This window comes from Anguilla rostrata, chromosome 9, assembly GCF_018555375.3.
Source record: "Anguilla rostrata isolate EN2019 chromosome 9, ASM1855537v3, whole genome shotgun sequence".
NCBI classification, from domain to species: Eukaryota; Metazoa; Chordata; class Actinopteri; order Anguilliformes; family Anguillidae; genus Anguilla; species Anguilla rostrata.
The window spans coordinates 46,947,422-46,967,935 of NC_057941.1; the positions used below are offsets into that span (position 1 = coordinate 46,947,422).

The 20,514-nt window shown below is 43.5% G+C and overlaps 1 protein-coding gene across 3 annotated transcripts in view; it reads right to left on the bottom strand.

The window, feature by feature from the left end:
• Positions 1–722: 722 nt before the first annotated feature.
• Positions 723–20,514, bottom strand: part of nectin1a (nectin cell adhesion molecule 1a) — a 177,160-nt gene continuing 157,368 nt past the window's right edge. Inside the window, exons 8-10 of one of the 3 annotated variants that reach the window (XM_064352534.1) lie at positions 16,361–16,471; positions 11,969–12,158; positions 2,804–2,938 (exon numbers count right to left, since the gene is read on the bottom strand). In XM_064352534.1, the coding sequence (XP_064208604.1) occupies positions 12,018–12,158; positions 16,361–16,471 (252 nt within the window). In that variant the 3' untranslated portion in view covers positions 2,804–2,938; positions 11,969–12,017. Of the gene's footprint in view, positions 2,939–11,968; positions 12,159–16,360; positions 16,472–20,514 lie in introns of all 3 variants that reach the window. The other 2 variants (XM_064352537.1, XM_064352536.1) reach the window with 2 other exon arrangements.

The following is a 20,514-nucleotide window of genomic DNA, read 5'->3' on the forward strand; positions in this document are numbered from 1 at the left end:
CCCAGCTCTGTGACATCACAGTACTTTTGCTTAACCAGCCAAAACACTGGCTTTCGTCTAGAACACTGCCAAACTCATAGACACATTTGCGGTTTCCTTTCAATCTACAACCGAATTTAGGCCTTGGACGCAAAGTTTGTGGACTCTTTAGACAGCAAATGACTTAAATGAATCACATAATAACTGAAACACGAGGACCAGCAGACACTGTGACCCTCCAGGCCTGGAGTTGTATTACCCCCATTCTATAGTATATACAAAGAAGCATGCTAGTTCTATACCTTTGTGTCTAACAGACCAAACATGAACAACCCAAATAGTGCACCCAAATAACACATATTCTTCACTTTAGTGTATATTATATTATACAGTTCCTATATTATCTTCAAATATTAACTAAAAAGCCACTCCAACGTATCCCCACCACAAAGGATTGAATATCTCCAACAGACGCTGTTCTACTCTGAAAGTCCTTCACACATTATAATATCTTGAAATTAAACAATTAATTAATTAATAAACAATTAATGTCAGAATGGGGAAATACATTTCAGAGATAAAAGAGTCTCTATTATTTGTAAGAACTACAATGTGTCAGAAAAAAAGACAGGCATTTTGAAGGCAGTGGAATATATTTTTTTTAAATATAAGAGGTAGTCATATGTAATTTTATATAGATGGGCAAGTATTATTCTGATATAAAAATGCATACTTACAGTGTCTATAGAGAAGGGTTTTATTTCAACATTAAAACAGTAATTTACATAACTGAAAGATGTCAATAAATATATTCACAGCATTTTTTGTACATGTATTATATATCATTTTGCACTGAGTGTGATGGAAATAAATAAAAAAAATGTATAGCATTCACATCAAAAGAAAAATAATGCTTATTGCTGTTTTTTCGAAAAAAAAAGTCACATTTCCAGATACAGACAGGCTATTTGTGTTTAAATGGCAAAACAATGTGAATGTTTCTTACATGTATAAACCATATAATAATAATAATAATAATAATAATAATAATAATAATAATAATAATAATAATAATACTGTTTCCTGAAGGACGGATTCCTTCAGCTGCTATGCAGCATGCATAACAACTTCATTAACATGTCATAACACCTTTATAAACCCTTAAAAAGCACACAAAGTCCTTCATCAAAAATAGAATATAATACAAAATTCTATTCTGAAATGTAGCATAACCTGCTTTCTCTTCATGGAAGGTGAAAAGTCCTGCATAATTGGGCATAAATGTTTTATACAGATGATTCTGGTACTGTAATAATCTTACACTGTTTTAGGGAATATTAACTTTGTGTAAATGACTTCAAAGAATTATATTTTGTTTTCTCATGTAAAATGTGGTATTAATAAATAGTGAATAGATAGATTTGTACAATTTTGATCAATAATGTAGATTGTTATCTATTTGTAGATTTGCATAATGAAAAATATAAACTTCTCTCTCACAAACTATGTATCAGAGTTGCATATTGTGTGTGTGGTATGCAACTAGATTCCAATGTCTAATAAATGTCTAATTTCTAATAAATAAATGAATAGATAATGCCATTGTGACTACACATGATGTCTATTTTTTGTATCAGTATTTGACTCAAAGTGTAAAAATGCATTATAAAAAATACACATTTAAAATATTAAATCTATCAGTTTCATTGTTCTCATCTGTTCCTGGCTCACAGCATCAGTTTTGCATGTTTATCCATGTCCTGCACAACCTTTATGTTTATTTGTACATGTTTATGAATCCATGTTCACTGCGAGAAATCTACTTTTGTCTTTTACCTATTTTACACCCACGCCTCATCGAATTCAACATAGGGCCTTAGTGATGCAGATATAAATAAGGGTATGTTTTAGTGTAATAGATTTTTTTTTTTCCAATTTGCTTGTGAAAGATTCCAAAATGGTGGAGAAACACATGTTCTAAAGCCATCACCAGGGAAGCAGCCTGCAATCCATTAACTGCAAGATGGAATACATATATGATTAGGCAAGCATAATAGAATGCCGTTGAAAATGCAGTGCAAATGGTCGCATTTTTATCCCTTTATGTCCCAAAAATCAATTTGCAGAGGAGTATATATACGATTATTTTATCAGCATAAAGGTTGCGATTTGCAAGTGAATCAGGACAAGGTGAAAAGCACCGCCAAGGAGCCATTAGTGTTCTCTGTACCATACTCAACAGCTATAGTCCAAGCCGTCGCCATCATAGTTCTGACAATAATAGGAAAGGAAGGGTCCGAAACGTGCATAAACACAAAAACTGAGTCACGTTATGCCAGCAAGTAAGCCAGTAAATGAAACAGACAAAAAAAAAAAATTATGTACAAGTAACATAATAATCACAAGAAAAATCGAGAATACACTGGAATAATTTGTCTGGGGAAATAAATAAAAAACAAAATGACAGAGGTGTGTACATAACAACAAAAAACAACACGACTGTGCATGAAACATGATGTGCAGAGCAACATATAATGGGTGGTGGGGGGGGTGGCTGGTGGCAGATGGGGGGGTTCCATGTATTGACACATCTGTTGCTGGGCGGAATTCGCCGAACCTAGCGCTAGCGGTGGCGGGAGTTAGACCCCACCCCAGCCACCCAACACCCGTGTTCCTCTCCTCTCCGTGTGCGTTCCTCACACAGAGACGGCGGGCGGGCTGGCGTTTACACGTACTGCTCTTTGGGGAAGGTGTAGGGGCTGAGGGCCCCAGGGGGAGGCGGATACCTGAACACGGGGCAGGTGGAGGGGGGCTGCACGTAGGGGGCCTGGGGCAGGTAGGTGAGGGGGGACTGGAGAGGGGGGGAGTGGGGCTCCGGGTAGTCCTCCTTGTTGCAGGCCAGGCGGTAGCTCACATAGTCCGCCGTGTTTGGCAGATCCTCGTATCGCTTCCCGACGCTCTGTCGAAGACACGAGGGAGCGAGAGGTAGAGAGGGAGGGAGGGAGCGGCAGAGAGAGAGGGAGGGAGCGGCAGAGAGGGAGGGAGAGGCAGAGAGGGAGGGAGGGAGAGGCAGAGAGAGAGGGAGGGAGTGGCAGAGAGGGAGGCAGGGAGAGGCAGAGGAGAGGAGGGAGGGCAGAGAGGGAGAGAGGGGCAGAGAGAGAGGGAGGAGAGCAGAGAGGGAGGGGAGAGGAGGAGAGGAGAGAAGCAGAGAAAAAGAGAGAGAAAGGGAAAATATTAACACAATTGTGACATTTTCACTGGGTCAGGCAGGAAGGACTTTTGAAACAAACAGGCAGTACATTAACTGGCCTTTCCATTTTAGCAACAACCTCTTTCCGGAACATTCATTACAACTGCAAAACACAGTGAAACAAACATATTGCACTCAATGACATGAACTGATACAGTTTGAGCAGTAGAAAAATGAAGCAGTTCTGACTGTCTGTCAGAAAGGTAATGATCATGACAAGGTAACATTCAATTTCAGTCAGACATAGAGAAATGTAAACTATTTTAGCTGCAAAAAGAAAAAATAGGACCTGCAGCAGTCTGCTCCAGCTATAATAGAAAATATTTCAGAAATGAAAACAGGCAAAACAGACGTTTTTGTCTTATTGCATTATTTATGTACATCATTTTTTTATGTACATCAATCTGTTTCACTTGCTGGCTTACTTGCCAGTGTAAACGTGACCGAGTGTGTGGTTGCACATATTTACATACATTCTCTTTTCTATTACTGTCATAACTATGACAGTAATGTCATGGACTATAAAGATGCAATAGAATAAGAAAAATATAATTATTAGAATTTTTGAGGATAACTGCAACAAATTACTATGGAGGTTACAATATACCCTTGCATTCCAAGAGCAAAACCCTGCATATGAGCACCAGTGAACTGAAACATAGCCAAAAAAAACCTTCATTTTTTGGTGTATGGTTTTAAATTCTGTTTTATATAAACTATAGTCTTTTTTTGTTCTTCTGGCTAAGCCCGCATCCATGACTTGGCATTCACAGGTTAAGAGCGAGAAACAAAAGACACTTAATGCGAGTGGAAATAGCTCCAGTGCACAGAAAGAAAAAAAAAATCTTCCGCGAAAACAGCCAGCCAAATAAAAGGAATTGGATCCTTCGGGCCGATAACACCCGAGGTGTTGGTTTTGAATATATTGGATCCGCACCGAAGGCTGGAGATTTTCCTTCCATGGTCCTTTCACTAAAGCCTGTTGGCACTTTTTTTTTTTTTATGAAGACACAGTGCTCTTCTGCTGGGTTCTCACCTTTTTGAGAGAGTCTTAGCAGACTACGCAGTCACCTCCTTTGTTCATAAATATATGCAAATGCACAGACATAATTGATCGGTGCATAAAAAACACGATGTCCAAATAAAACGCTGCATAAATAAACTGATATTTCTGTCTGTTTCTGCGGCAACCGTCAAATGCATTTCAAGTGCTGAAAACTGTCAGCAAATAGGGCTACTTAACCTGTACCAGAAGAATATAAGGTCATTAATTTGACTTTATGTGCATTAGTGCTGGACCAATAAAGGCATTTTATTTTTTTCTTTAATTCTTAATATTATTGGATTCACCCTTCACCAGCATAATTATCTAGGTAAGTTATCTGTAAAAAAAATGTTTTACATATTGCTGCTAACGGTTTTACGTGCTAATGTTAAAGCTTTACATGTTGCTGCTAATGGTTTTACGTGCTAATGCTAATGCTTTACATGTTGCTGCTAATGGTTACGTGTAATGCAATGCACATGTTGCCTAACGTTACGCTAATGTTAAGCACAGTGTGCTAAAGAATCCATGGAACTCAAGAGGAAATTCAAACACTCTCCATCCACAACAGCATTCGTATGAAGCAGAAGCGAAATGGCGATGTAAGTTGGGTCAATTACCATGCTCTTTACATCATACCAAGAACACTTCCACCACACATAGAAAACAATATTGGTTATGAGAGAGCTGAGTCTTTACTGTGTAGGGTTAAGAGGCTAACATCTCTCCCTCTCTCTCTTTTTCTCTCCTCGTCACACACATATTGTTTGTTTTTTTTTTTTTTGTGTGTTTGCGCATGCATTGCATCCTCAATGCGCAACCCACCGGAACCTCCACGGGGGAAAAAGCCATGACTTAATCGGGAGGAAGTGCGGAGTTCAGGAGTTTGAGGGGAAAAAGATGAGTTATGAAAGGTGTGACACGATAGAACAATCCAAGGTCTTGTTTTTTGGATGTGCCACGCAGATTATGAGATTTTTTAATAACAACTATAAAGTGCGGATATGAGGTGTTTTTGTCAGTATGTCTAGATGCCAGCCTTTTGCAAGGTCAGGAACTGTATGATACATTGACTGAAGTATTTCACTTTATTGATTCAATAGACCAAATTACAGTGCTATTATCTCCATCTGCAAAATGACAGAATGCTTTAAGTGCCTTTCGGTGGAAGAAATAAGTCACAGAAGAGGCTGAAAATGTGAAACTGTAATGAATCCCATTAAAAACGGCTCATCCTTTACACAACAGCAAAAATTAAAAAGGGAATGCCATTTCTTCCACTTCAACGGAAGCCTTCCCATGCTAGCCAATTCACAAACTGCTATATTCATAACTGTGGCAGCATTGGCGTCAAACTGGCAGCGGAGAGGAAAAAAATTTAAAGAATAAAATGAAAAATAGCACAATCTAAGCCACTATACTTTTCACTTACTTCAGGCTGACCCTAAGATATGCAAAAGGTTAATCTCCTCTACTACAGAGGGGCTCTACTAACTGGAACTCCAGTCCTCCGCTGATTGGAAGAAGCCAGGAGAAGTCGAAAGTAGTGAAAGCAGGCCTACGTGTTGGAAGCAGCTCTCTTAGACACTGCCCTGCCTGATCTCTTCCTGTTTTACAGGGCCTGCTCCTGCAAACAACCTTTGAGATCAGATGTTTTTCACTTTGTCCTCACTTCCAGCAGCACTACATCATGGCACTGCCCCGGGTGCAATCAGTTACCCCGCTGGTCCATGAATCTCGTACTAAAAGCCTGCGAATCTTGACATACCGCACAGAGTGGAGTATTGTCTTTTGACGGGCAAAAACGGGGGACACTGCTGGAAATCATTTGAGATTTTCTTACTTTGACTGTTTTATATTTCTCCAAACATTTTTGAAAACGAGCGTCATAATCGAACGAGCATGTATCCATGACTCATTTCCAGGAGAACCGAGTTGCCTTCAATGGAAGTCTTGCCCAACAGACTACTCTCCCCATTCGTTTTAGTAAAGTCTCCTCCAGGCAAAAAGGGTGTGTGTCGAGAGAAGGCGAGGCAGTTTATGATTGCCATGGTTGTGACTTCCAGAATTTCTGTGGTGGTCGGACAATGGCTGAAGGCACGCAAGTATTTCTCAACAAAAAGTCTTCTGTACTGATCATAATGCACATGCTCTGTTTTCAATCCACGTGCTCTTAAAGCTGTGACACAGGGCTGCCCAGCTTTAATCCCGGAGATCTACCATCCTGAAGGTTTTCATTTCAACCTTGATTCGGCACAGCTGATTCTGCTAATTAGCAGCTCAACGAGATCTACGAGGTGTGCTCTGACAGGGTTGGAGAGAAAACCTATGGGACGGTAGACCTCCAGGAACGGGGTTGGGCAGCCCTGCCCAAGCGCGTGGAGCGAACTGGCTTATGGAGGAGGAAGAGAGGAAGACTGAGCGAGAGAGCAGACAGACAGCTGATGCAACTGTCACAAATGCACTGATGTGGGCGGTCATTGAATGATTCACACCTAATGCCGCTCTTCATAACGGCTGCTGTGCATCAATGGTAGACCATCATGATGAAATTACCCCCCTCAAAAAAAAAAAGCTTTCAGATTCATTTTTTAAATTGTGTAGGGCCATATAATGGGGGGTGGGTGGGGGGGGTGGCTGGTGGCAGACGGGGGGGGGGGGTTCCATGTATTGACACATCTGTTGCTCGCAGAACCTAGCGCTAACGGTGGCGGGAATTAGACCCCCCCCCCAGCCACCCAACACCCGTGTTCCTCTGTAATATACTTCTGTATAAGGCTATTACAAGTTCAAACTCACTCACTCAAACTATCAAAAAGATAAGGGATCCATTGATGCTCAGTCTGAGCCTATTGCTGATATTTTCCATTTTTGTCCTGTAATGTTTTTTGTTTTTTTTAAACGCTTCCTCAGCAGATGAAGTCAGTATTGTACAACAGAGCTTTAGAGAATGCTCTGTGGTACTCTGCCTGCTAATTGCAGAAGAATACAATTAGCAATACAAACATTTCTGTCTTTAAACCACGGTAGATGCCAAAATTGCATATTCCCCTGAAAAGATTATACTAATTTACGCTTACTATGCCAACACTGCGGTGAGTTTATTTTTGCGGGTGCTGAACTTGGGCACTGACAAAGAAGAGTAGCACCTGCATTGATCTGTTATAGTTTAAGCTGTGTGCATCATTTACAGGAAATGTTTACAGGAACTTTGTGACATAAACTGGGCCTCTCAGAAGGATGTATGGCATCAGATATTGACTCTGGGTATTCAAATAAATGTACTTCAAAAACTGACTTTAGCTTGTAACTTAGATGCAGTATCAACATATAAAGTAATGCTACTTGTCAGTCTCACCCACAAAGTTTCATATTCTTTATACATTGTGGCAGTATTATTTGCAAACATTAATACATTAGGTGAGAGTACACGGTACAAATATTTTCCACTATAACTAAAATGTATAAAATACGCTGGCTATATGTTATTGACAATCCTACAACTACTATCTAATACCAACACTGTACATCTGTGCACTGAGCATCAATGTGCATCTTTCTACATCAAAGAACATGCAAGCTATAATTGACACAAGATATAAGCTAGTCATTTTGGTACTTTTTGATCTTAAAACAATACATTTATTCCCACTATGAGGCTAACATGTATCAACACCACATTTTAAACTTAGAAGACCCACAAATTTGAGTTAAAAACACAGTTGACAGGACAATGATACACAACTCAGCAGGTTCTGTTTCCCATACCCTTAATAAATCTCTTTAACTGGCAGCTCAATCAAGAGGTCAAGCTTCTTTTTGCATCCAAAAGGAGTTTTTATTGATTTATTTCTGCATATGAATAAAACAATTTTATGTGAAAAGAAGGCTTAATTGAGCCACCAGTTAAAGGGTTAGAAATAGACTGAACCCTAGCCTTGGCGACATTTCTGAGAAACAAGCAGAACCCTCCCCCAAAAAATCCTTTGTTTTCAAAAGCAAAAAATATATGGGGAAAAAAACAGAAAGAACCAAGGCTATTGTACTACAGCACAAAGAACAGAAACAGTGCCCCAGATTGAGGGCTTTACGTAACAGCACAGAGTGGAAAGCTCATTAAAACACGACGCCAGCGAAAAAAAGAAACAAAACAATAATGAGAGAGTTAGGAATAAAATAATAATAATAATACTCTCGCATTTATGTGAAATTAGGGCCTGCAATTAAATCCGTAGCATAACAGCGCTCACGCGCGTGCGCTCGCACATGCATACACACACACACAAATGGCTAGTCAATGAGGACAAATAGGCGGAGGTGCACAAACACCGGGTGGTCGACACAGGATGTGCACCTTTAGCTCTAGCAGCTCTTGTGGAAAAAAAAAAAATTATCTTTCCCCTTACTATTCGTCACGAAGCACCGACCGGCGCGCAGACGACAGGAAGTCCATTATGATACAGACATAAGCTGCTTTTTATTCACTCCGTTTTATTCATATCTGGGGAAGCGGAAGACCACGACGCGACAGGCTAAAACCGCGCGACGGGAGCACCGGCTGAACCGCGACACCGCCTGAGCTCCACCCCGTCCCGACGCCTGCTCCAAACCCTAAAAATCAATAGAGATAATCAGCGTGGCACGGAGCGCCGACCTTTCGATTTTCTACACGCTGCATCAGGAAGAGCGGTGGAGGCTGTTACCTGTGTCTGCGAGTGCCATTGACTTCCAGACACTTAATAACGGTGATATTATGTTGTACATGACAACATTACCGATGGGTAAACTTACTGTGCGGCCTGTATCGTCCGTGCCTGAGATTTATTTCTAAAATGAAGGGTCTTATGGAGCTTAAAGTCTTACTTCAGGCTTCAGGGCAGTTTCAGAGAGCTGCTGGTTTATCAACATGCATTGGTCAGTCAATATGTCACTCAAACTGAAAAGTTCCGGCAAAAGGGAATGTTACTGTAAGCCGGAGAAAATGGAGGTGTTCAGCTTTGGACTCAAAATTAAGTGCCGCGAACTCTGTCCTTATTTTTAAGCAAAGCGTTTAAACAAGCGTTAGCTTCTTAACGCTAAATTACACATTTAGGCACAAAAGCATTGAATTTGCATTAATCAAACTGCTTGTTAAATATGTTAAGGTCCCTGTCAGTCTTTCATGTGATTCTTCATAGTCTTGTAATAAATCAATTTACAGCTTAATGCGGGCACAGCACCGCATTCAGAATTAATCATTAATGGAGAAATTTGATTAATATGCAAATGAATCGAAAGGAAGTGATCTCACTTGACTACAATGTCCTGCGAAGGGAAGCGCTATATGCATGCTGAAGAGAGAGTGATCTAAAATAGGATCTTTATGGGTACATTCTTTATGCTGAACTATAGATAAAATACATAAAAGATACAGTAAGATTTAAGATAACTGACAAATAGCTATTCAGATATTAAAATTTCTCTTCACTTTAAGTACAAACAGTATATTCTGATTTAAATGCTGATCACTAGAGGACATTTTAGATCGTCAATGACTTTAAGAATAGAAGCAATCAGCAGTGCAACAGGACATGATAGATTAGAAGAGGGTCAAAAACATTTTGCCTGGCATCACAAAGCCTATAATGAGAAGTTAAATATTATGTTTTAAATGCATTTTGAGTCGAATTCCGCATTCCACATTCAGAGACATGTATATTATGCCATGTGGTTTCACACAAGGAGAAAATATGTTTGACAGCAAAAACTGTATCATTAATTTTCTTCCACTTCAGCACCATCTTTGAACTTACCTAATAAGCTCCATGTTTTCAGGTGTAGGCATTACACAGTTTGGTAATCTCTTTCATATTGAACCTTCTTTAAAGGGCATATTAGTTTCTTTCTGAGAACCATCAGCACTTTGCCTTGCATTTACAATAGTACACTTAACCTGAATTGAAAATTAATTTCCTGGAAAAGTCAATATGTATTTAAAAACTGGGGCACGAGAAACCATTCGGTTGGATTTCTTTAACATTGACAGTTACTTTAATGTCCAAAAATGTATTAAGGTACTGTGTGATCCTAATGCAATAGAAATTCATTTAATAACTTGAGGTCACGTCGTAAAAATGTGGGGGGAACAAAATCTGATTCATTTTAATGTCATTTTATACTGGGGGTAAAATTGTGCAATAGACAACAGGATAGAAAATCTAATTTATGTTTATGGTCGACGCAAAGGTCACATATGCTGATATGAATATCCTAAAGACCTCAAATGTTTTCTCTCTATCACACAGCCATTCAAGATGCCCCGGCTGTCATTTAATTGCATGTCTTAACGCGTGTGCGTCCAAGAGGGCACTTGGATCGATGGTAATAATGATATGGATTAATCTCAGGAGATGCGTTTCTGAACAAAATATGAAACGGATCTAATTGCTCGTTTCTGAATGAGGCTGCACTAGAACATATGCCTCGTTTTTCTGCCTTTACTTGGCCAAAAATTGTGGTCCATCATATTTTGTTTTGAAAAATGAGAGAGCTGGGAGTCTCAGTAAAATGGTAAAGCATTCAGCTACTTCAGGGGTGTCCAATCTTGTCCAAAAAGGGCCAGTGCGGGGGCAGGTTTTTGTTTTGGAATAGTACACACAGTACAGTAGTAGACCCCTGATTCCACTAAATAACTACTGGTGGTCTTCAATCACGACCTTGATAAGTAGAACCAGGTGTCTTAGCGCAGGGCTAAAACAAAAAACCTGCTCCCGAACTGGCCCTTTTCGGATAAGATGAGACACCTCTGGTGAACTTATTAGTGGATATTAAAGTACAGCAGGCACGCGTGAGGGGCGCTGGGTGGGTGCTCCGGGTGCCCATGCACCTCCACCTTTTGCCCCAAGTGCCCAATGTGTCCCTTTCATTTTACTTTAAAATGCATTAATGTTGCTGTCATTCATTTTCATTTATTAATTTTGGTAAAAATGTATTCTGCGCAATTACGGTAAAACAGTTTTTTCTTGGTTGGCGAGCCCTGTTCTCTCTCCTCTGCTCGGCCCTGAAGCGCAGCGTCCACACCGCGGTCGAGTATCTGACTGGAGTCGACGGCGGCGGTTCGTCTCTCGCAGGTCGTCTTTCTGCGCAAATCTGCTCCAGCTAACCGGGGGGGGAAGCGTTCTGCTGAGTTCTGCGTTTCGCTCCGGCCAAACATCTGGCCCGCGCGGGCTCGAGAGCTCAGATCCAGAAACCCAAAAATGTTAAAGGCAAAACGAGCCGAGCAGTTTCACAAGTTATTTCCAGATGCAGGCCTTCCTTTCTGCTCTAAAAGTGAAAACGAATGTTTCCACTTCAATGCTGGCTCTGTTTTTTATTTATTTATTTATTTTAATGCATACTTAACTTAAATTAGCACAAAACGTTGGGCTTTTTCGGACTACCTTCTTGTTGAATTTAAAGTTAGATATCTTTATAATATATACCATGAAAAAAAAAGATTTCTTTCATTTGAAATCAATTTGTCTCATTCTTAAATACACAGTATGATGTGTATTCAAAAATCTACAAACTAAAATTGAAGTAGGGTTGTGGGACAGAACATGGGTAGACGGGGGAGGGGGGGGCGTGCGAGAACATAAGGGTGCCAAAGGTGGGCAGACAAAGGGGGGGGGGGAGTGTGGGGGGGCAGAGATGGCAGCACTGCAGAGTGTGTATACCTTGAGGCCAGTGTTTGAGGGAGGGGGAGGAGGCCTACATTGGCATGCGCTAGTGTGAGCTAGTCTGGATGGTGGCGTACTCGACAGGCTCTCCGTCGGTCTGAATGGAGCCGCGCGGACTGGGCGAGCGGGCCAAGGCTGAGGCGTCCAGCTCCGCGTACTGGACCTCACTGTCCCTGTCGCCAGCGCTCTGGAGATAAGAGGAGAGGGCGAGAGGAGGGTGAGGAGAGAGGGAGAGAGAGAGAGAGTGTGTATGTGTGTGTGTGCGTGTGAGAGAGAGAGTATGAGAGAGAGAGAGACAGAGAGAGAGTGTGTATGTACAAGAGAAAGTAAGAGAGAGTGAGGGAGGGCGAAAGAGAGAGAGCAAGAGAGAGGGAGTCAGTGTGACAGAGAGTCCAAGAGAGACAGACAATGAAAGGAAGACAGAGAATGAGAGGGAGGGAGAGAGACAGAGAGAGAGAGAGAGAGAAAGAGAGAGCTGCCAGTGCATAGAGAGGACAGACTCTGGGTCAGTTGACAAAAAAAGCGACAGATTGAAAAGTAAAGAGAAAGACAGAGCATAAAAGGATGATATGGTGAGGAGGCAGAAGAAAAGCATGTTTGGAAATGAAAAGCAACAGTGACAAAGGCATTTAACAGGATGACATGGGAAGGGAGGAAAGATGACTTCTGGAGGAGGAGGACGATGGGGAGGAGGAGGAGAAGGAGGAGGAGAGATGGGCACCCTGCAAGAATAAAAAAACGGAATGAAATAGGATGAATCAGACAGGAGGTGAAGGGCGTACGGAACGCAGCAACATTATTACAGTACCTGTCACAAAAAAACACTGATCGTCTTGTTTCCTCGGTTCAAAGCCAATAATCACCTTTAGGACTACAAATCCCAGAGTGTGACTCATAATCGGTCACGTTCAATGCCGGCTGCGGCCAATCGAAGGACTCGAATGCCGTACAGATGTCAATGGAGGCAGATGAAAGAATTACTCGAGGTACAGAGAAGCAGAGAGGAAGACCAGATGAGGTGGTGTTGGGTCGGCAGATCAGTCAGAGGGGTCACACAGGTCCCAATTTCGGGTTGCTGCCCCCCTTCTTCCCCCATTCCACCCCTTCCCAAGCACGCTGCCCTGTTACTGCTATAGCAGTGCTGGTCGGAGGAGCTCCGTAGCTCCAGAGAAGGCCTCTGTTTGGGGTTCCATGCCGGCTTTCTGCGTGTGCACAACCACCAGAAAATCCAAATGTTATTAGCTGTTATATAGCAGATATAAGGGGAATCCTTTCTCACAGAAATATCTGTTCTTGTGTGCTGTTCCTATTGTCCAAGAGTGCTTTAGGGCAATGCTATGGCCAGTTACATGTTTGTTTTTAGTCAGTGGGATATTTCCAGTCTGGTCATAAAGAGTTGATTCCTCTGGTCAGTTGGAGGCTCGAGACCTGGCCACAAGTGGGCCTACAGCTGTGTAGTCAGGGGGGCGTGGCTTCCAAAGCAGCCGATGGGATAGGCCAACAGTTACAACGAAAAGAAGAGAAAAGGGATGTATGATTTTTAAAATAAAAGCATGGTAAGTACCATCAAGCCTGGAGAGGACCGTGATCAAGTGATGAAATGTTTTGGGCTGCTAACTGTCTACCCGTCTGAAAAGGCTGCCTGTGATGAGCAAGGTCTGGGGGAGAGACTGTTGAAAGTGATAGATAGAGAGAGAAAGAGAGAGAGAGAGAGACCATTGCATGGCAAGAGGACAGACCGTAGGTCAGTTGAAGAAAAGAGACAGAATGAAAAGTGGAGAGAAGGAAAGAGCATAAAATAGAGAGAAAGGGGGCGGGAACTCTCTCGATAACTGACGGGGATTACTACAGCCAGGCTGGAGATTGCCTCTTTGCCTCTGCGAACGGGCGTCTGTTTGCCTTTCAGGAACGGCGTTCGGACGCCTTTTAATCCGAACACCGCAGACAGCGTTTCTTTTTACTCCTCCTCTTTTTTTTTTCTTTTTTTTTAAAGGCACAAAATTGGAGGGGGAAGAGAAGGCGCTTCCGGAAGTGGCGACGGCGACGACGACATCATCTACCGAGCGCGCCGATGGACGGGCTCTCTCCGGAGGCTGCGGAGCTGGCGAAGCCGCTTAATTAAACCCGGGCTGCGTTCCGAGGCGCGAGCTGGACGGCGGCCGGTGGCGACGGGCGCGGAAAAGGCACAAAAGCGCTGACGAGCTCTGGCAGCGAGCGTCCCGGAGTTTCCCGGAACATTTTTTTTTTTTACCAAGAAAAAAAAAAAAAAAAAAAACAACCCCGCAGATTGCTGGCCTCAGCACTGGGCCCGGCGGAGCGAGAACAGATGACAAACAGGCAGATTTTTTTAGTCGTGTGTTAAGCAACCGTGGCCCAGAAAAACACAGCCGCTCATCAGTATTTATAAGCGGCTTTAGAACGGCAGTGCCTTCATCCAATCAAATCGCGATGCCCTTTGCCCTTAAAGGCACACTATGCAGGATTTTTTTTTAGCCTCGCTGTGGCCCTGTGTTTGCAGAAAAGTCTCCTCCTTCGTCTTCGACCTGGCTCATTCACCCCGAGTACCCCACCTAACGTTGCTGGCTGGATAGCTGGAGGTAACTTTACTTACAGGTCCAACAGAAAACAAGCCAAGGAAAAGCAATTCCAAGGTGAACTCTAGTTCTTTAACGAACCCTGTCGACTTGTCTTTTTGTTTTTGCTGTATCTGGGCTTCTTAGCTCGCAGCAAACACTAAAACCTGATTGTAAACCACAGGCCCAGTAGCCACAACCGCCCCTCTCCACACAGAAAAGAGCACCATGCCCAGCAACATCCCAGACATATTTTGGAATAACAAATATAGAAGGTGCACGGAAGTGCGTAAAGACAGAGATTGCCAGTGTATCATATAAGGCCTTGGCATGGTTGTCGTATAATATTTTCAAGGTAAAAATCCTGCATAGAATGCCTTTGACATCATTCCACACATTAACTTATTTGATCTTTTCTGATAGTTGTCACTCTCTACATGTTGTATAAATTGCCCTGACTTCAGCAACAGACACACAATGGTAATATTTAAGGGCAATGGGGAATGCAGTGAAACTCAACAAAGACCTCAGTCACAAACTGAAAAGTCATATTTTCCAGAGCAACCGAAAAGCCGGGTCACGATGCGTCCAATCAATTTTACAGGCAAAAAAAAAAGAAATGTTTCCATGATGGTATTAGTCACCCTGCTGTATGGAGTGAGTGACTACGCTCTATACAATGTCACATTCCATAGATCAGCGCGCGGTTTTTACAATGAAAGCGACGGCAATAAAAGGCTTTGAGAGTGTAAATCCAGGGTCGGTGTTTACTGGACATGCCGCTCTGCGCAGCGTTTGCGAGGGACACATTCTCCGCGACCCCATTTTTCCACCGTAGGGCTCTTCAGGAGACCGCTCCCAAAAGACAGCTTCCATCATATGTCACCGATGAGAGTCCTGTCATACAGATCGGCCCTAAAGGAACGTACATTTGGCCAATGCGAATGCTGAAATGGGGTTTGTTTTTAAAGGGTACTGTGCAAATGCTGAATAAGAGAGCGTTATGAAATGACATCCCCATTCCTGTGTGTGTGTGCACATGTGTGTGTGTGTGTGTGGGAGTGGTGTGTGTGCTTGCCTGTGTGTTCCTGTTCACTTGTCTGATTTCATACAAAATAAACCTGACACGATGGCAAACAGTCTACATATTTCAGAAGCAGAACCCTCCCCCCCGAATTAAATGTGCTGCGTAAAACGCGACAAGTAAATCGCGTGACATTTCGACCGGCGATTTAGTACAGCGGGATTCGTGTGCGCGAAGGTCCCGCGTAATTACTCCAGCAATTACGCCGAGATTACGGAGCACGAGTGGGAGAACGCTGTCAGAGTGGGCGAACGGGCGTTGATGGAGGCGGAATGGTTCCGAAGTGGGGGGGGGGGGGGGGCGGTTGTTTGACGGACGTGCCGGTGGCGTTCCCATTTTTCGTTGATGGAAGAGACCAAACCGCAGCTGGCCTGTGGACGTGCCTGTTTAATGGGGTGGTGGGGGGGGGGCTTCCGGTTGGTTGCATCTCTTAGCAGCTCTGCTTGGCATGCTGAAACTGTAAAGGGGGTGGAGCCGATGACCTTCCTAGCAATTCTGTGGAAAAGCTCAATCAGAGCCACAAGAGCGCGAAGCGAGTACTCCACACCGACTTCTAAGAGCACCTCAGTCAGATTTGCCTGCTGATGAAAAAAAAAAAAAATGCCAATGACGTCATAGCCCCCGCCACTCCATTACCCATAGCCCCATGCACCCGCGGGGACAGACCACGCGCATGCTGCGAGAGGAAGCCGAGAGGCCGGAGCATGCTGTTGCCACGGCGACGCTACTCACCAACTCGCCCGAGCTGGGGGCCGGCCCGGCCGGCGCCATGTCGTAATAAGGAGGGCGGGGAGGAACGTCCTGCGCTCCCTTCTCCTCCTGCGCCTCCTCCCGCTGAACCACCTAAGGAGACACCAGAGCCCGGGAGTTGGTGGGGCGCCCCTCGGATCCGGGGTTGCCCCGGGAGACCACGACCCTGATATGCTGCCCACCAGTCAGGAGGCGGGCTGGGTGCCAACCCCGCGGGGGTCCTCACGTCTCCCGCGGAAACCGTCCGAGACTCGGCCTTCATGAAATCAAGCGGCTCGTTCCAACCGCTCGTTTTCACATCCTCGCATGCTTTCCCCTCTCCTTAGCTCCACGCATGGGAGGACAGCAGGAAAGAATGTGAGGACGCGATCGATGAAACATGTATTAGGTGAATGGAACGTCCTTGCTCAGTCAAGCATCGTCTGACGCAGATCCACAGGTCGATCATTTACGTCACTGTTTAAAAAAAAAATTTAAAAAATTCCACAAAGCATGCACTTGTGTTCCTCGTTTCCTTGCTCAAGTATCCTTTGGGAACCTCCAGCTCCTTCAAGGAAAATTTAACAAGTTGGAACGTCCTTAAAGATGACGGACACGCATTGATTTCTGGGTCAGGCGAGGACCGAAGAGAAGAGAGCGACTAAAATAAGCCATTGGAATGAACCCCACACCCTTGCCCAAGAGTGCTTGAGTGCTTTAGACTGGTTAAGATAAGGCACTCAGAAGGTGGGTGGGGGGGTGGGTGGGGGGAACCCAATGCCATATGCCGCAAGCAGCGATGCCGAGAAGAGCGTGCCAAGCTCTCTGAAGCGATGTCTGGTGCTGCGTGACGCGCCGATAGCTTCTCCACACAAGCTCCCCACGGGATTCGAAAATCATACGTTTCGCGATGTCGCGGTTAAACGCTCGATAATTGTCACCCCCAGCAGACTGGGTGCGATGTGAACATATGACCATGTGCGAGTGTAAATACCCAATTATTCCCATTCGCACGTTTTAAATAGAGCGTTTATCAGGCTTTCTTTAACACTATATTCATTGGTCCCCACAGACTACTTTATTGAAATAAAAGCTGTTTTTGTTCTGGCTAAAAAGAGAGGAAGGAGGGAGACGTGGGATAAGCTTGCGTCTTCCAATCTTCTTCTCGTTCTTGCCCGAGGTGTTCCCGGAACAGACGTTCTTAGCCACGGCAACGGTGGATTCCGAGCTCGAGGGCAATTTGCCATGACCTGTGTGTCGGCATCGTGCCAAGGCGTTCAAAGGTAATCTCAGGGGCAGGCCTTGCTCAGACACCTTTCACCGGGAGTCGTCTACCACGGCTTTGTCACTCAGGGTTTGGGTATTGCCGTCCAGCTTTCAGAAATACATTTTCCTCGCGTGCTGATTCTGCCCCAGCAGAAAAAAACAAAAAAAAAACAAATCATTTTCATTTGTTGAGAAGCAGCTGCAATTGACCGTGCAGACTTTCGCAGATCGAGCGCTCTCAATGTCTGTGGTAAATAAATGTCCCAAAGCAAGAAAAAGAAGTGCTATTTTTCTCTCAAAAGCTATAAAGCCCTTTAACAATACTTTTGTTTTGTAAATACAGAAATAATAGAGGTACTTTTTGACATGAGAGAGCATCTCGAGAATCTCTCTTGGAGGGGTTTCAATGGTTTTCATATGTCACGGTGGAGGAGTTTGAAAGTGCCATAATGCTTTAGCAAACACAATCCTTCAATGACGTCTTCTCAAAGTATTGTCCCATACAGAGGACTTTCACTTCACTGAATCCATCTTCTGACGCTCCAAAATTTCATTTATTTATTTTTCTTTTTTTTAAATAAAAAACTGTAATCTGTTGAAGGGGCAGTTTGTATCAGGGATCTTCAGTGGTTCTTGCACTTATATAAACCATATAAAATGGCTGCTCTTATCATGGCTGCACAGTTTTCCAAGACACTCCACTGCATGATCGTCTTACGGGAAGTGCAAGGCACTTCACGACGCCACACAGTCACACAAGCCGCCATCATCCGTCATTTTTCTTCATCTCCGGCTACCGAAGTTGTGTGTTTTTTTTTTTTGGAGAACAGCTTATAAAGTGTGTTTTAACAAGTGTTCTTTTTTGTTTGTTTGTTTTGTTTTGCTGAAGGCCTTAACGTCTCCGAAAACTGCTTCCATGTTTTGACAGGGACAATGCCAGGCACGGCATGAGAGAGAAAAGCAGGCTGAAAAACAGAAAAGCCAGTCCGGTAATTCATTTATAAAATGGCCGGAGAATAACCCATTTGGAAAATGAATGGAAAAATATTTAAAATTAAATGCATGTGGAACATATCTTTGAATATATTACATAGACACCAACAGTATAAAATTATTTGCTTATTTGGTTGTGGATGGGTATCATGAGTTAATGTAAACAAAATGGCGTATCTGGATTCTACGCAAAAATAGTAAATTCCGTTGGATGTCAAGGTCGATGGCCTGGGGGACTTCACGCGCTGCCCGTGAAGTTCGGCACCTGACGCTCATCGTTGCGCTCGCGGTGCGGACAGACAGCTCCCGCCATTCTGCGATGCTCAGCTGTTACTCAGCACTGTTCACTTGGGGGGGGGGTCATGCGCATGGAATGGATTTACAGAAACAGGAAAGCTACGACTCACGCTTCCTCCAAGGCAGTGGTAACAAACCCCGTTCCTGGAGATCTACTGTCCTTCACTCTTACCCCAATAAAGCACACCTTGTTCAGTTCTGTCAGATTAAGATTAAAGTGAAAACCTACAGTACAGGACAGTGGATCTCCAGGAACAGGGCTGGTTACCGCTGCTATAAGGAAAAGGCCAGAACTGCGAGGCTGGCCTAACTTTCCCCCACCACGCAAAAGCCGGCGTTCATATTACAAACGAAAGGTTCCGAGAGTACCCTGCCTGTTCCATCCCCTAAAGACCGAAGGTCCACCCCCCAATTCCACTTTCCACACCCCTCCTAACCGGGCCCAAGCAAGGCCGTTCAGCTCAGAGAACAATTAACAATTAGTGACCGTTTTTCTTCTTCCGAATAGAAGAGGGAAAAATAAAATGCAAAAGGAAGAAGGCTTTCATCTAATATAAACATGGAGATGACTGGTTCTCGAGTGATTGATGTTCCTTATTTAGCACAAAGGGGGATCGTGGGGGGGTGGGAGGGTTGGGGAAGTCACAGAAGAGCTCTGGTTCTAAATTAACTGTATACTGATGCTCCCATCTCTGCAGGCCAACTCTGAAGGGAGTTGCAGATCAGTAAGGGTGGTGGAGGGCTTGGGAGTGGGGGGGGGGGGGGGTTGGGGGTGGGGGGTGGAGGCTAGGTGGGGCAAGTCAAGCAGATTGCTTTTCTTTAATCACCAATGTTGATGGTTTGCCATTATAAACACAAAAACTGAAAATTATGAAGTATTTTAATATACCATGCACGCAAACGACTGCAGGAAGTAAAGCAGAAACATTTCACTTTATGGTCCATTTTAGCACTGATCCAAACTGTAACTGCGAGCGATCCCTATTCTCTGTGGTGATTGGATTGCCTGCACTCTAATGGACTCCTACCTGTTTTGTAATCTTTTGAGCATCCAGAAAATCCCCGCTTGAAAGATAATAGATAAAATCAGCAGTTTTCAGCTGTTTTTGTTTTGATGTCTAAATTTGACTCACGAAGGTGCATGGAAACAGGTGAAATGCAGAAGCAGCTTAATACAAATAGCGGTTTGCATGTAGATGCTAATGATTCTAATGTATAAATGATTAATTAATATCCATGCTAACCTCCAAAATAAGGATGGGATGGGAATCATGGGATTCACATACTGTTTACAAATCGCTTGTCTCGAATGATGGTTTGTTAAAAAAAGTGATTGTTTGCATCACCCAAATATATATTTGCTTCAACACTGAAACTGAAGCGTAGCTATTTGACAACACATCTATTTATTTACGTTTTGAAGTTGGAGGGACCTCCAGTTAATTCTCAGTAAATTTCAGTTGAGAAATCAGTATAACAAAGTCGCAAGAACTGGAAGATACACACACTCTCGATTTCAAGCAACCGTTAGAAAGCCACACGCTTTTTCACACCTGCTACTGTGTGTAGTCTGTCTTCGCGCCAACCAGCGAAAGAGAGAG